Genomic DNA, 17,614 nt, shown 5'->3' with positions numbered 1-17,614 from the left:
TGTCTAGGGGTCTTTGGCCTAGTTACATGGCCTGTAACCTGACTCGTTATGTCTAGGGGTCTTTGGCCTAGTTACATGATTACATGGTCTGTAACCTGACTCGTTATGTCTAGGGGTCTTAGGCCTAGTTACATGGTCTGTAACCTGACTCATTATGTCTAGGGGTCTTAGGCCTAGTTACATGATTACATGGTCTGTAACCTGACTCATTATGTCTAGGGGTCTTAGGCCTAGTTACATGATTACATGGTCTGTAACCTGACTCGTTATGTCTAGGGGTCTTAGGCCTAGTTACATAGTTACATGGTCTGTAACCTGACTCGTTATGTCTAGGGGTCTTAGGCCTAGTTACATGGTCTGTAACCTGACTCATTATGTCTAGGGGTCTTAGGCCTAGTTACATGATTACATGGTCTGTAACCTGACTCGTTATGTCTAGGGGTCTTAGGCCTAGTTACATGGTCTGTAACCTGACTCATTAAGTCTAGGGGTCTTTGGCCTAGTTACATGGTCTGTAACCTGACTCATTATGTCTAGGGGTCTTAGGCCTAGTTACATGATTACATGGTCTGTAACCTGACTCATTATGTCTAGGGGTCTTAGGCCTAGTTACATGATTACATGGTCTGTAACCTGACTCGTTATGTCTAGGGGTCTTAGGCCTAGTTACATAGTTACATGGTCTGTAACCTGACTCGTTATGTCTAGGGGTCTTAGGCCTATATACATGGTCTGTAACCTGACTTGTTATGTCTAGGGGTCTTTGGCCTAGTTACATGGCCTGTAACCTGACTCATTATGTCTAGGGGTCTTAGGCCTAGTTACATGATTACATGGTCTGTAACCTGACTCGTTATGTCTAGGGGTCTTAGGCCTAGTTACATGGTCTCTAACCTGACTCGTTATGTCTAGGGGTCTTAGGCCTAGTTACATGGTCTGTAACCTGACTCGTTAAGTCTAGGGGTTTTAGGCCTAGTTACATAGTTACATGGTCTGTAACCTGACTCATTAAGTCTAGGGGTCTTAGGCCTAGCTACATGGTCTGTAACCTGACTCATTATGTCTAGGGGTCTTTGGCCTAGTTACATGGTCTGTAACCTGACTCATTAAGTCTAGGGGTCTTAGGCCTAGTTACATGGTCTGTAACCTGACTCATTAAGTCTAGGGGTCTTAGGCCTAGTTACATGGTCTGTAACCTGACTCATTAAGTCTAGGGGTCTTAGGCCTAGTTACATGGTCTGTAACCTGACTCGTTATGTCTAGGGGTCTTAGGCCTAGTTACATAGTTACATGGTCTGTAACCTGACTCGTTATGTCTAGGGGTCTTAGGCCTAGTTACATGGTCTGTAACCTGACTCGTTATGTCTAGGGGTCTTAGGCCTAGTTACATAGTTACATGGTCTGTAACCTGACTCGTTATGTCTAGGGGTCTTAGGCCTAGTTACATGGTCTGTAACCTGACTCGTTATGTCTAGGGGTCTTTGGCCTAGTTACATGGTCTGTAACCTGACTCATTAAGTCTAGGGGTCTTTGGCCTAGTTACATAGTTACATGGTCTGTAACCTGACTCATTAAGTCTAGGGGTCTTTGGCCTAGTTACATAGTTACATGGTCTGTAACCTGACTCATTAAGTCTAGGGGTCTTAGGCCTAGTTACATAGTTACATGGTCTGTAACCTGACCTATTATGTCTACGGGTCTTAGGCCTAGTTACATGGTCTGTAACCTGACTCATTAAGTCTAGGGGTCTTTGGCCTAGTTACATAGTTACATGGTCTGTAACCTGACTCATTATGTCTAGGGGTCTTAGGCCTAGTTACATAGTTACATGGTCTGTAACCTGACTCGTTATGTCTAGGGGTCTTAGGCCTAGTTACATGGTCTGTAACCTGACTCGTTATGTCTAGGGGCTAGTTACATAGTTACATGGTCTATAACCTGACTCAGTATGTCTAGGGGTCTTTGGCCTAGTTACATAGTTACATGGTCTGTAACCTGACTCATTATGTCTAGGGGTCTTAGGCCTAGTTACATAATTACATGGTCTGTAACCTGACTCATTATGTCTAGGGGTCTTAGGCCTAGTTACATATGTAACCGATGTGAAATGGCTAGCTAGTTAGCGGTGGTGCGCGCTAATAGCGTTTCAGTCGGTGACGTCACTCGCTCTGAGACCTGAAGTAGTTGTTCCCCTTGCTCTGCAAGAGCCGTGGCTTTTGTGTCGCGATGGCTAACGATGCTTCGTGGGTGAATGTTGTGTGCAGAGGGCCCCTGGTTCGAGCCCAGGTTGGGGCGAGGAGAGGGACTGAAGATAAACTGTTACACATAGTTACATGGTCTGTAACCTGAATGAATGTGTGAGAAATCAGCGTATGCACCTCAATGTTGAATGTACTGTGCCCAGGGAGAGAGCAACCTTGCCTTGGCCCAGGGCCAGCTTTGTCTCTCTTGACCTCTGGGTCGGCCAGTCCAAGCAAATTATTATTTCTTCAGATGGTGCTGAAACTTAAGTATGTACAAAAAGGAAAATACCAAAGGCCTTCCCAAACGAAAGACTCAAAAATGTACGAAAACCCTTAACAAAACAAGTAGGTTCCCCAAGCTGCCACTGTGACATCACCTTAATTGTCAGCACCTGATGTGCTTATCAAGCCTTGGCTCAGCATCTAGACCTGGTTGCTGCCCCCTGGTGGTGGAGTGTGGAAGTGTATCTTGGAGAGTGTGTTTGTCTATGTCCTAACACTAACCTTCCCCTCCACATCATAACAGGGGGAAGAGGAGGAAGTGCCATCATGTGACTGACACCCCCTGACTCACATTTGATCATATACCCTGTTCACTACCACACCCTTCAATGTGCTCCAATGCGTATCTTGTCATTATTGATTAGCGCAGTTTTATCAAACCATTTTATAGGTGTTGTTGGGACATCACTATCTATTAGCATGAATTAAATTCATAAACCCCCAACAGAATGTCAGTCGCATTGAATCCCAGCCTTCTCTATGGTCCAGTGTTTATCTGTGCCTCATCATCCATATACCCCCTGTGGTGTGTATTCCATGCGGATTCTCCAGACAGGGAAAAGAGCAGCTGAATGATGGAAACGGACAGCCATTCACAGGCTGCCTGTACAGCCACCCCGCAGAACAGTGTCACTCATCAGTGATGGGAGAGGAGTGGTGGGGAGAGGAGTGGTGGGGAGAGGAGTGGTGGGGAGAGGAGTGGTGGGGAGAGGAGTGGTGGGGAGAGAGGGGTGGGGAGGGAGGAGTGACAGGAGAGGGGTGGGGCCTCCTGCTTTCAAGGATCCACATTTTTCTTCTCTCCTTTATCTCTGCTCTCCCATCAGTTGGAACCTCGGTATGAACCATCTGCATCCTCCCACCTTCTCTTCTCCTTTTCTTCCCTCCATCCATCCATCCATCCTCCCCCTCACATCTTCACCCTGGGAGTGAAGGAGAGCGAGAGCGAGAGAGAGATATTATTCTCAGGTCCCGCCCACTTGCCGCTCTGCGCACACTCCTCCCCCTCCCACTCCTCCCCCTCCCTCCCTCCCTCCATCCCTAGCAGCATCTCTCTGTGTGTTTTCTTCACAGTACTATCGAAAGAACCAGTGTGAGATACACAGAGATGCCGAGGCTGAGCTTTGTCTAACCGTGTGTGTGAGAGTGAACCTCTAACGCCTATTGGTCCCAAATGCTGCAGTGTGTGTTTGTTGCAGTGTGTGTGTCTGTGTCCGTGGCAGTGTGTGTGTGTGTGAGGCATCACTAGGGGAAGAAGAGATCATCGTCAGTGTTTCTGCCTACATTTCGTCCTTTCTCTCTGAGGATTCTACTACAGACTAGACCTGGACTATCTCTCCATACTGTTACAGCTTCTACTGCAGGTGGCAGAAAAACAATGCTATTTTTGGCGCCATTTTCTCTCGTTTTCTATTGGCTGGGGGTACAGCTCGAGTGTATTATTCCCCCCTACGCTATCTGAGAGTGGTGTAGCTCTCTCGCTATCTGAGAGTGGTGTACCTCTCTCGCTATCTGAGAGTGGTGTACCTCTCTCGCTATCTGAGAGTGGTGTACCTCTCTCGCTATCTGAGAGTGGTGTAGCTCTCTCTCGCTATCTGAGAGTGGTGTAGCTCTCTCTCGCTATCTGAGAGTGGTGTAGCTCTCTCTCGCTATCTGAGAGTGGTGTAGCTCTCTCTCGCTATCTGAGAGTGGTGTAGCTCTCTCTCGCTATCTGAGAGTGGTGTAGCTCTCTCTCGCTATCTGAGAGTGGTGTAGCTCTCTCTCGCTATCTGAGAGTGGTGTAGCTCTCTCTCGCTATCTGAGAGTGGTGTAGCTCTCTCTCGCTATCTGAGAGTGGTGTAGCTCTCTCTCGCTATCTGAGAGTGGTGTAGCTCTCTCTCGCTATCTGAGAGTGGTGTAGCTCTCTCTCGCTATCTGAGAGTGGTGTAGCTCTCTCTCGCTATCTGAGAGTGGTGTAGCTCTCTCTCGCTATCTGAGAGTGGTGTAGCTCTCTCTCGCTATCTGAGAGTGGTGTAGCTCTCTCTCGCTATCTGAGAGTGGTGTAGCTCTCTCTCGCTATCTGAGAGTGGTGTAGCTCTCTCTCGCTATCTGAGAGTGGTGTAGCTCTCTCTCGCTATCTGAGAGTGGTGTAGCTCTCTCTCGCTATCTGAGAGTGGTGTAGCTCTCTCTCGCTATCTGAGAGTGGTGTAGCTCTCTCTCGCTATCTGAGAGTGGTGTAGCTCTCTCTCGCTATCTGAGAGTGGTGTGGCTCTCTCTCTCGCTATCTGAGAGTGGTGTGGCTCTCTCTCTCGCTATCTGAGAGTGGTGTGGCTCTCTCTCTCGCCCTCTATCTGGGAGTGGTGTGGCTCTCTCTCTCTCGCCCTCTATCTGGGAGTGGTGTGGCTCTCTCTCTCTCGCCCTCTATCTGGGAGTGGTGTGGCTCTCTCTCTCTCGCCCTCTATCTGGGAGTGGTGTGGCTCTCTCTCTCTCGCCCTCTATCTGGGAGTGGTGTGGCTCTCTCTCTCTCGCCCTCTATCTGGGAGTGGTGTGGCTCTCTCTCTCTCGCCCTCTATCTGGGAGTGGTGTGGCTCTCTCTCTCTCGCCCTCTATCTGGGAGTGGTGTGGCTCTCTCTCTCTCGCCCTCTATCTGGGAGTGGTGTGGCTCTCTCTCTCTCGCCCTCTATCTGGGAGTGGTGTGGCTCTCTCTCTCTCGCCCTCTATCTGGGAGTGGTGTGGCTCTCTCTCTCTCGCCCTCTATCTGGGAGTGGTGTGGCTCTCTCTCTCTCGCCCTCTATCTGGGAGTGGTGTGGCTCTCTCTCTCTCGCCCTCTATCTGGGAGTGGTGTGGCTCTCTCTCTCTCGCCCTCTATCTGGGAGTGGTGTGGCTCTCTCTCTCTCGCCCTCTATCTGGGAGTGGTGTGGCTCTCTCTCTCTCGCCCTCTATCTGGGAGTGGTGTGGCTCTCTCTCTCTCGCCCTCTATCTGGGAGTGGTGTGGCTCTCTCTCTCTCGCCCTCTATCTGGGAGTGGTGTGGCTCTCTCTCTCGTCTGGGGTTCTCCTCTCCTATCTGGGAGTGGTGTGGCTCTCTCTCTCTCGCCCTCTATCTGGGAGTGGTGTGGCTCTCTCTCTCTCGCCCTCTATCTGGGAGTGGTGTGGCTCTCTCTCTCTCGCCCTCTATCTGGGAGTGGTGTGGCTCTCTCTCTCTCGCCCTCTATCTGGGAGTGGTGTGGCTCTCTCTCTCTCGCCCTCTATCTGGGAGAGGTGTGGCTCTCTCTCTCTCGCCCTCTATCTGGGAGTGGTGTAGATGCGCTTTTGGACTTGTTTTTGTTGGGAGTCTTTTTCTCTTGTTCCCTCCTTTTCTTCACTTGTACTGGAAGAGTATCTACCCTAGAGACTAACCTAGTCTGGAGGAGTATCTACCCTAGAGACTAACCTAGTCTGGAAGAGTATCTACCTGGAGACTAACCTAGTACGGAGGAGTATCTACCTGGAGACTAACCTAGTCTGGAGGAGTATCTACCTAGAGACTAACATAGTCTGGAGGAGTATCTACCTGGAGACTAAACTAGTACGGAGGAGTATCTACCTGGAGACTAACCTAGTCTGGAGGAGTATCTACCTGGAGACTAACCTAGTCTGGAGGAGTATCTACCCTAGAGACAAACCTAGTCTGGAGGAGTATCTACCTGGAGACTAACCTAGTCTGGAGGAGTATCTACCCTAGAGACTAACCTAGTCTGGAGGAGTATCTACCCTAGAGACTAACCTAGTCTGGAGGAGTATCTACCCTAGAGACTAACCTAGTCTGGAGGAGAGTCTACCTAGAGACTAACCTAGTCTGGAGGAGAGTCTACCTAGAGACTAACCTAGTCTGGAGGAGTGTCTACCTAGAGACTAGCCTAGTCTGGAAGAGTATCTACCTGGAGACTAACCTAGTCTGGAGGAGTATCTACCTAGAGACTAACCTAGTCTGGAAGAGTTTCTACCTGGAGACTAACCTAGTCTGGAGGAGTATCTACCTAGAGACTAAAGACTAGAGACAGTGGATTTCTCTTTTTCACTTTCCCTCTCATTGTTCCCTCCTTTTTTCTTTGCGTCTATACTAGAGGAATCTCTCACCAGAGACATGTTATGGTCTCCTAGACTCTCTCTGTCTAACTTCCATGTGAAGTTGACAGCCAAAGGATTGTTCCGGAATCTCCAACTTCTCTCGGGATGCAAGAAGACCACTGTGGTGTTCCATGCAGGTCTGAGACACACACACACACACACACACACACACCTCATCACTCCATCCATCGTACCCCTCCTCCGTTGTCTTATCTCCCCCGTTCCCTATTTCTTCCCCCGTTCCCTATTTCTTCCCTTGTGCCGCGGCAGCCATTGTTGCCTTGCAGTCCTTCTTTACCAGGGGGTTTTCTCACTGTTGTGTATAGCTGCCATGTATACAAAAGAGATGCCACTCTCTCTGTGTCTGTGTGTGTGTTTTCTACGCTAGTGGCTCCACCATAGCGTGTTGGTGAATAGCCGGCAAGGCAGAGGGCTCCTTCTAACCGTTAAGCCCAGAGGGGCTTGACTCCCATGGTACCCAGACACACAGCCGCATGGTACCCAGACACACAGCCTCATGGTACCCAGACACACAGCCTCATGGTACCCAGACACACAGCCTCATGGTACCCAGACACACAGCCTCATGGTACCCAGACACACAGCCTCATGGTACCCAGACACACAGCCTCATGGTACCCAGACACACAGCCTCATGGTACCCAGACACACAGCCTCATGGTACCCAGACACACAGCCTCATGGTACCCAGACACACAGCCTCATGGTACCCAGACACACAGCCTCATGGTACCCAGACACTCAGCCTCATGGTACCCAGACACACAGCCTCATGGTACCCAGACACACAGCCTCATGGTACCCAGACACACAGCCTCATGGTACCCAGACACACAGCCTCATGGTACCCAGACACACAGCCTCATGGTACCCAGACACACAGCCTCATGGTACCCAGACACACAGCCTCATGGTACCCAGACACACAGCCTCATGGTACCCAGACACACAGCCTCATGGTACCCAGACACACAGCCTCATGGTACCCAGACACACAGCCTCATGGTACCCAGACACACAGCCTCATGGTACCCAGACACACAGCCTCATGGTACCCAGACACACAGCCTCATGGTACCCAGACACACAGCCTCATGGTACCCAGACACACAGCCTCATGGTACCCAGACACACAGCCTCATGGTACCCAGACACACAGCCTCATGGTGCCCAGACACACAGCCTCATGGTGCCCAGACACACAGCCTCATGGTGCCCAGACACACAGCCTCATGGTGCCCAGACACACAGCCTCATGGTGCCCAGACACACAGCCTCATGGTGCCCAGACACACAGCCTCATGGTGCCCAGACACACAGCCTCATGGTGCCCAGACACACAGCCTCATGGTGCCCAGACACACAGCCTCATGGTGCCCAGACACACAGCCTCATGGTGCCCAGACACACAGCCTCATGGTGCCCAGACACACAGCCTCATCTGGCTCCTAGTAGCCTGACCATCTTTCTGTTATTAAACCACTATGTTAAGGCTGTCTGGAACAGGCCTTTTCTTTGTGTTCTGTGTCATTGTATCTATTGAAAAGCAGTACTATGGGCTGGCATGCTGGTTTTGTGTCAATCACGAGCTTGACTCCTCCCTCTGTTTCAAATGGTTATATATCTATTTACTGAGTTGTTTTTTTTCTTGCTATTTAGTCTTTGGCATTTTGTCTGTTGAAACCTGTACTTTAGCCTGGCCTGCTGTTGTTGTATTCACACTAGACTGCACATATCTGGCTGCGTACTATCTCTGTTATTAAATGGTTTTATCTACACCGGCTAGAATAGTAATATTTGCCAAGCAGTGAAACGGAGTGTGTAATAGTAAAACCGTAATATGACGTGTTGTTTTGTATCCAAGCTCAGGCTGCACGTGTCTGCCTGAGGGCGGCCTCCATCTTAGTGGTTTAGAGACCCACTGCTCTGCTGTGAGAGAAATGTAGGTTACAGCAGGCTTTAGTCACTGCCTGCTCTGCGGCAAGGATGCCCATTCGTGCAAGAGCTAACCTCAATGTTTTTTCAACGTTCGCTTGATGAGGGAATTATCTGGTGAAATGAGGACAGAATATTCCAAAGGAGGGAGGGAGAGATGGTCCCTTTCTGAAATCTGTCTGGTGGACTGGAGAGTTTTTAGTGGTATTTTGGGAGCGATAAGATTATACATTCTCTAAAGGAATGTATATATTCTCTAATGAATTCAGCCAGCCATGCCTTCTGGTTCTCATATTTATGTGGCATATTTTGTGATGAACAGATATCAAATCTATTTTATTTTTATACCAGGCAGCCTGTTTTTAGGTATGTAGGCTAATTTAAAACAGGTCAGTAAAAATGTCTGTACAGGCATACTGCTGGGTGGACCCAATCAGTGAAGCACTATAAGGACCCCAGTTCAGTGTTGCTAGGCACACATGTGCTAATGATACCCCATGTTCTCTCACTCACTCCACACACTGACCACAGGAGGTTGGTGGCACTTTAATTGGGGAGGACGGGCTTGTGGTAATAGCTGGTGCCGAATAGGTGGAATGGCATCAAACACGTGGTTTGATGCCATTCCATTGGCTCCGTTCCAGCCATTATAATGAGCCATTCTCCCCTCAGTAGCCTCCTCTGACATCGATATTTCTCCATGTGTTGCCATGGATACAGCCGGGCTGGGAGTTCAGTCACCTCGTTAGGCGAGCGACACGGTCTACGAGGCCCCAGTTATTGCAGTTAATGAACTTTGACTGGACTGCAGGTGGGCCAGGGGTCCTTCTAGATTTTCTAGGAGTCAGTAGCCGTGTCACCGGGGATGTGTTCACTTGCATCTCAACTGACACCCTGTTCCAAATCAAATCAAATGTATTTATATAGCCCTTCTTACATCAGCTGATATATCAAAGTGCTGTACAGAAACCCAGCCTAAAACCCCAAACATTAAGCAATGCAGGTGTAGAAGCACGGTGGCTAGGAAAAACTCCCTAGAAAGGCACAAACCTAGGAAGAAAACTAGAGAGGAACCAGGCTATGAGGGGTGGCCAGTCCTCTTCTGGCTGTGCCGGGTGGAGATTATAACAGAACCTGGCCAAGATGTTCAAATGTTCATAAATGACCAGCATGGTCAAATAATAATAATCACAGTAGTTGTGGAGGGTGCAACAAGTCAGCACCTCAGGAGTAAATGTCAGTTGGCTTTTTCATAGCCGATCATTGAGAGTATCTCTACCGCTCCTGCTGTCTCTAGAGAGCTGAAAACAGCAGGTCTGGGACAGGTAGCACGTCCGGTGAACAGGTCAGGGTTCTATTGCCACAGGCAGAACAGTTGAAACTGGAGCAGCAGCACGGCCAGGTGGACTGGGGACAGCAAGCAGTCATCATGCCAGGTAGTCCTGAGGCATGGTCCTAGGGCTCAGGTCCTCCAAAAGAGAGAAAGAAAGAAAGAAGAGAGAGCATACTTAAATTCACACAGGACACCGGATAAGACAGGAGAAATACTCCAGATATAACAGACTGACCCTAGCCTCCCGACACATAAACTACTGCAGCATAAATACTGGAGGCTGAGACAGGAGGGGTCAGGAGACACTATGGCCCCATCTGATGATACCCCGGACAGGGCCAAACAGGCAGGATATAACCCCACCCACTTTGCCAAAGCACAGCCCCCACACCACTAGAGGGATATCTTCAACCACCAACTTGAGACAAGGCCGAGTATAGGCCTTGGTCAATATAGGGCCCTGGTCAGAAACAGTACACTATATGGGGTACACGGTGGTATATGAGAAGTTCTCAGCCTTATTGGGGGCTTGGTTTATTTACAATGTGTCTTACACTTCACTTCTAATCATACTTATATTCCATAGTCACCTCAAGGTTGTCAAAGAGATAACGTCTAATACTGAGATAACAGCCGTTTAAGATGTTCTGTGAAGCCCATTATAGGCCCGGCTAGCACATAGACTCTCGCCCTCCTGCCTATGGCCCAGCAGGCTTTTACATGGGTGCATCCAATGCTGCTAACGCCACATCTTTTAAATACTTGTTCATCAAAATCCGCATTTGACAAATCTGCTGCAGATGCAGTTTGCGGATTAATGCCGTCAGATTCACACTTTTCATTTTTCCAGATTTAATGTTTAATCTGAGCACGGCAGGGGGCATCTTTAATCCCACCCAGATTAAGACTACGGGCTACCTTGTGGGTGTGGGTGTGTGTGTGTGTGTGTGTGTGTGTGTGCGCACAAGGGATGGGCACTGTTTACTGCCACTGGCTGGCACATCAAACCCTTTTGAAACGTATTCCCAACCGAAATGAAACCATGTTGGTGTTTGAATGTACTGTAGTTTGCCAGAACGTAGAGTGAGAGTTGGACAGAGAGCCAATCCCTCATCAACTGTACAGTATTAATTACACTCTCCTGGCTGCTGCTCCAATGGGCTGGCAAATTAAAATACAACCCACTTCATAGGATGGATTAAGATTGGATTACTGTGTGTGTGTGTGTGTGTGTGTGTGTGTGTGTGTGTGTTGGGGGCAGTAGCTTTCCACCCAGATCAGCCTTTCATAGTGCTGTGGGGTGTGTGTGTGTGTTGGGGTGGGGGTCATAATTTTGGCAATAGCTTTTGCACACCCCTCAGCGCTGTGAAAGGCTGATCTGGGTGGAAAAGCTACTGCCCCCAACACACACACACACACACACACACACACACACACACACACACACACACACACACACACACACACACACACACACACAGTAATCCATCCTATGAAGTGGGTTGTATTTTTGCCACCCAGCCCATTGGAGCAGCAGTCAGGAGAGTGTAATTAATACTGTACAGTTGATGAGGGATTGGCTCTCTGTCCAACTCTCACTCTACGTTCTGGCAAACTACAGTACATTCAAACACCAACATGGTTTCAGTTCAGTTGGGAATACGTTTCAAAAGGGTTTGATCTACTCAGATGACAGATCTAACACACACACACACACACACACACACACACAGCCACACACGCCATCCTCAACTAAAAGACACCCTCTTCGCTCGTCCTCTTCCTCCTCTCATCCAGCCTCTCATCTCTCCTCGATATCCCTTTTAGTAGCACCTCTTAAAGTCTCCTCTAGACACTGATCCAAGATCAGTTTAGTGTTTCTCCCCATGATAGTTACAGTCATGACTTGTGGAGGAAAAGCTGATCCTAGATCTGTGCCCAAGCCCAACTTCCATCCAGAGATGTTTTTTTCTAACTTGTAAAATATGTTCCAAATGGCACCACCTTCCCTATATAGCGCACTGGTTAAAAGTAGTGCACTAAATACAGAGTAGGGTGCCATTTGGGATGCACATAATATCCCACTGCATGCTAAGTGGCTAACTGACTGACATCTCTCTCACAGACTGGGCCCTGAACCTCTATCAGCCTGCATGGCAGATCCCAGGTACACACTCTGCAAAATGTCCGCTTGACTCTTTTTCCCTCCAGAAAGGAGAACGGAGAAAAAATAAGCAAGATACATTTTGTAAAAGGTGACGATATGTTGCTGAATATGATGAAAATAGCCATATCTGAAGCTCCTCCCAGTAAACAGAAATACTACTGGCAAACATGTTATATAATAGTGGTGTATATATTGGTCCAGTGACATCAGCCTCTTAGGCAGATCAGATAAACCTCCATGGCCTTTGTTTTGATTCTCTTCAGAAGTTTCCGCCCTCATTGAAGTAAACCGAGATGATTGTCATAAATTACAGTTTATGCTTCTAAATGAAGACTATTCATGTGGGTGGTGTGTGTGTCTGCCTGCCTGCCTCCTGAGAGGATGTTTTGGTTTCCCCTCCCTGGTGTGTTAAAAGAGATTTGCGATTAGCAGTCACCCACAGGATGCCCCTGTGGGTGTGGTGTTGTCTTTTGGGTGCTGTGGTAGGCTGTGAAACAGGATGAAAGTAGGCACCACTCCCCCTGTTAGCTCCAGCCATGCATGGGGACATCCAGACTGGCAGTGGTGCGACATGCTCGAGGAAGCGTTGAAACTCTGTGTGTGTTACGGAAAGTCTCTAGTGTGTCTGTGTGGGGAAGTCAACCACAATGCCATTAGAAGAGGCAGACACACTGACAGAGCGCAAATTACCCACTAACACACACACACACACACACACACACACACACACACACACACACACACACACACACACACACACACACACACACTCAAGCATGTCCCACCACTGTCTGTCCGGGTGTCCCTATGCACACACACACTGATGCATTGAATTTAGAAACAGAAAATAGCATGACAAGAAAATATATATATAACCCAAAATGGCAGATTAGTGTCAAACTGTTAATAAATTATATGGCTGTTGACTAATAGGATAATGCAATGTGATTGGATTAGTAAATTGTTTGATATGAGTGTGTCTGTTGAGCCCATGCTGGTTATTGTAGAGCTAGACAGATGGAGTTTGAGCTCCATGCTGGTTATTGTAGAGCTAGACAGATGGAGTTTGAGCTCCATGCTGGTTATTGTAGAGCTAGACAGATGGAGTTTGAGCTCCATGCTGGTTATTGTAGAGCTAGACAGATGGAGTTTGAGCTCCATGCTGGTTATTGTAGAGCTAGACAGATGGAGTTTGTGCTCCATGCTGGTTATTGTAGAGCTAGACAGGTGGAGTTTGTACTCCATGCTGGTTATTGTAGAGCTAGACAGATGGAGTTTGAGCTCCATGCTGGTTATTGTAGAGCTAGACAGATGGAGTTTGAGCTCCATGCTGGTTATTGTAGAGCTAGACAGATGGAGTTTGAGCTCCATGCTGGTTATTGTAGAGCTAGACAGATGGAGTTTGAGCTCCATGCTGGTTATTGTAGAGCTAGACAGATGGAGTTTGAGCTCCATGCTGGTTATTGTAGAGCTAGACAGATGGAGTTTGAGCTCCATGCTGGTTATTGTAGAGCTAGACAGATGGAGTTTGAGCTCCATTCTGGTTATTGTAGAGCTAGACAGATGGTGTATGCATAGGCTGATACAGTAGATCAAAACCTCATACAGTACAGTGTGTGTGTGCATGTTTTTGTTCCAGCCCTGTCTAAACTGAGATCTAAGATTTAAAGACCATGATTAGTTGATTATTAGAATCCGATGTGTTAGTGGTGAGCTGAAAAGCCTGCTGACACTGTGTCCCTCTAGCACCAGGACTGCCCCTCAAGGTGACACATGAAGCCTGTTTCTATGACTGCGAGGGGTTATTGACAGCGTGGTGGCCATAAGGGGGCAGTATTACAGTGTTTAACCCTCTTAGGGAGAAGGTCATAGCTCAGCTGGTGTGGTGATGGGACTCACATAGTGTTATAGCACTCTGCCTCTCATTGAGTTGACTGTGTCAGGTGGACGTCTTTATATGCAAACACTATTAAAGAGAGCTTTACTAACACAATTTATATTTGATTGCTTTCGGGAAAGATGGAGATGGTTGGTATGGCATTATTGATACAATTATTAATGATGATCAACGTGAAGTATCAATATCAGGGTTAACTCTATTGACAGTCTGCTGTAGGGTCAAGAGCTGGGGCCAGTTTGCCCTCTTAATAAAACACGGCATGCAGCTTCAGTCAGGCATGACATCTCCATGGTCCACTTTGCTCTGAAACAGCAAAATATATGAGAGAGGGATGGAGGGAGAGAAGAAGAGACAGCAAAATGAGGGAGGGAGAGAGGGATGAAAGAAAGGGAGGGGGAGAGAGATGGACGGAGAAAGGGAGGGGGAGAGAGATGGACGGAGAAAGGGAGGGGGGGGGATGGACGGAGAAAGAGGGGGGGAGAGAGAGATGGACGGAGAAAGGGAGGGGGAGAGAGAGATGGACGGAGAAAGGGAGGGGGGGAGAGATGGACGGAGAAAGGGAGGGGGGGAGAGATGGACGGAGAAAGGGAGGGGGGGAGAGATGGACGGAGAAAGGGAGGGGGGGAGAGATGGACGGAGAAAGGGAGGGAGTGGATGGTTCTGTCTCCTAACTGCACTGTGGCTTGATGCTAATGCACTCGTAATGGATCCTTGGAATCTACCTCGGGGCCCATCATTACAGAGCTATCCCAGCATGCACTGCTGCACTGTTTCTTAGCTCCACTGGGGTTTCAGTCGGTGTCTGCTCAGAGACCTTAAGGCGTATCCTCCTGCATGCTAGTGTGTCTGTGTTGTATTTCTAGGTTTTATGTGTGTGAGTGGGTTGTGGAGAGTGGAATGCGAGAGACCATGCTAAACATCGTGGCCAGCACACTCAACCGACCTTGCTCTCTTTCAGTGGACAAGAACAAGGCGCGGGGGACGCCGTTGGCGAGGACCCTCTCCCAGACGAGCACCACTACTCAGGTAGGAGGACCCAGCCAACCCCAGCCGTCCCAACCAGACCTGGTCCCAGTCTCTGCCGTCCTTCTCCCAGTCCAGGGACCAGTGGTCTCGGCATCCCGCCCGGCCCGGGCTCTAGTGGAGGCTAAGCCGGCCACGGTGGCCCACTACCGTGCCCAGTGTGAGAAGAAGAACCAGAGCCTTCAGCATTTCCGACGGCTCCTGGAGCAGGGCAACCGCAGGATAGAGGCCTTGGCTACCGTGGTGCAGCACCTCTTCACCGAGGTAACACTGGAATATGTCTGGGTTTTACTGCACCTTGGTCTGCTGTTCTGTCACTTTACCCTTACCTACATGTACAAATTACCTCGACTAACCTGTACCCGTGCACATTTATTTGGTACCGGTACCCCCTGTATACAGCCTCGTAATTATTATTATTTGTTTTGTTTATTTAGTAAATCTTTTCTTTACTCTATTTTCTTAACTGCGTTGTTGGTTGAGGGCTTGTAAGTAGCATTTCACTGTAAGGTCTACACCTGTTGTATTCGGCGTATGTGACATAACATTTGATTTGCTTTGTTTGTTGTAGTTAGGTGCTTGGTGAGCTAAAGGAATGTCCTCGTCTGTTTTTAGTAACTATGGTCTCGTTATAGAGGTCAGGGAACCATATCTGTCCTCTGTGTGTGTTTGAGTAGTGCCATGGATATTATTCATGTAGCAATATAGATATAGTGGGTGTTGGTTGGTTGACTTGCAGAGCTTCTGTTTACATGACGGAGGAGGAGGAGGCAGGAAGGACAGTAATCTCACCACACCCACTCACCATTTAGGGTCCCTTGCTGTCATCAAATACATAACGCCTTTCCATCCAGAACTATGTATGACTATTGATGAGTGGGTGTCAACGGTATGCTGTGGTTGGCTGCATGCCTGAAGTATCTGTTGTCTCTGCTTTTTGTTGTCCACTGCTAAAACAAGCAGTTAAGTGTGTGTGTGTGTGTGTGTGTGTGTGAGTGTGACTGCCTCCAGTCAAAAGTAGCCTCTCAATCATAACACTGCTATCCCCTATCAATATCCTACAAAATCCCATCCATATCTTATATAGTGTGGCTTTGTAAGACGAGGATCCTGTTGAACCAAACTGAGTTCCTGGTTCATGTCTTTGAGGGTGTGTTCTATCAGTGTTTTAAGCCAGCGAATGGTCCAGCCAGGCGAGTGGGTGTGGCTTGTGTGGATAATACCGCCTGTCACTCACAGAATCCCAGACTTGGATAGGCTACTGTGTAAATATTTGCAGAGATCTTTACCCTCCTCTGTCTGTTTGAAAACGCTCATTGTGATCAAGTGACATCTCTTGACAGCACATGTTAAACTCTGCAGGAGATTTTTTATTATACGCTTTGTATATTTAGGATTGAGAGGAATCATCCCCAAATTAAAACATTCATTATAGACCAGAATCTACTAACACAGAGAGAGAATGAGGTTTCACTACTCTGTAAATCCTTTCATGACAGGCATTTCCACATCTATCTTTGTCATACTTTTAATTATTCTGGTACGGCAGGAACATGTTTGGAATAGCAGTGATGATCTGCTCCAGGCGCCGAAATCCCTGGGCGTTTATAAAGTATACTGGCTCACCTTGCTTTAACAGTTTTATGAGGGCAAAGTGAACTTTTGGAATTCTTCATATGTATGACAACTGGCTAGGGAATGTGCAGCTCACAACCTCTTTCTCCAGATTCTCCCTCTCTCTCTTTCATTCTCTCTCTCTCCGTCTCTCTTTCATTCTCTCTCCCTATGTCTCTTTCATTCATTCTCTCTCCCTATGTCTCTCTCTCCCTCTTTCATTCTCTCTCTCTCTCATTCTCTCTACCATGTCCTAAAGCTGATTTAGTCCTTAGTTTCTCCTCACAAATGGGACTTGCTGTCATGTTGTAAGTGTATCTGATATGTTACCCCACATCTGGTACCAATGAAGAACCGTAACAGCACGGTTATGTGTTTAAAGGAGGGGGGTAGGGAGGGAAAGATGGATACATGGAGGGAGGGAGGGGTGGTCTACATCCAGTCTTGTGATGTTGACCACGCCTACCGTCTGCTGACCCTACCTGACCAGAGGTGTTACACACACTGAGCTTCACACTAACACACACCGTCTATCTGTCTGTCTGAGTGGTGTGATAGACTGTATTCTCTCCCATCACTGTCTCTCTGCTGAGTGGTGTGATAGACTGTGTTCTCTCCCATCACTATCACACCATTCAGACAGAGAGATAGTGATGGGAGAGAACCAAGTCTCTCTCTCTGTCCATCACTATCACACCACTCAGACAGAGAGACAGACTGTGTTCTCTCCCATCACTATCTCTATGTCTGAGTGGTGTGATAGTCTGTGTTCTCTCCCATCACTATCTCCTATAAACCTGGTTTCATCTCCTAGACAAAAAAACAACCATGTGGTTTCACTCCTCCACAACATTCACTCCTCCACAACATTCACTCCTCCACAACATTCACTCCTCCACTACATTCACTCCTCCACTACATTCACTCCTCCACTACATTCACTCCTCCACTACATTCACTCCTCCACTACATTCACTCCTCCACTACATTCACTCTTCCACTACATTCACTC

The 17,614-nt window shown here is 48.2% G+C and overlaps 1 protein-coding gene across 3 annotated transcripts in view; it reads left to right on the top strand.

Moving 5' to 3' along the window:
• LOC129830783 (nascent polypeptide-associated complex subunit alpha, muscle-specific form-like) overlaps positions 1 to 15,977 on the top strand; it is a 49,866-nt gene extending 33,889 nt beyond the window's left edge. For 2 of the 3 annotated variants that reach the window (XM_055893505.1, XM_055893504.1), the window contains exon 7: positions 14,924 to 15,976. In XM_055893505.1, the coding sequence (XP_055749480.1) occupies positions 14,924 to 15,480 (557 nt within the window). In that variant the 3' untranslated portion in view covers positions 15,481 to 15,976. Of the gene's footprint in view, positions 1 to 14,923 lie in introns of all 3 variants that reach the window. The other variant, XM_055893506.1, reaches the window with a different exon arrangement.
• The last annotated feature ends 1,637 nt before the right edge of the window (positions 15,978 to 17,614 follow it).

Source organism: Salvelinus fontinalis, chromosome 32 (genome assembly GCF_029448725.1).
Source record: "Salvelinus fontinalis isolate EN_2023a chromosome 32, ASM2944872v1, whole genome shotgun sequence".
NCBI classification, from domain to species: Eukaryota; Metazoa; Chordata; class Actinopteri; order Salmoniformes; family Salmonidae; genus Salvelinus; species Salvelinus fontinalis.
The sequence above is the reverse complement of the archived record's forward strand: the minus strand, read 5'-3'. Positions and strand labels throughout refer to the sequence as shown.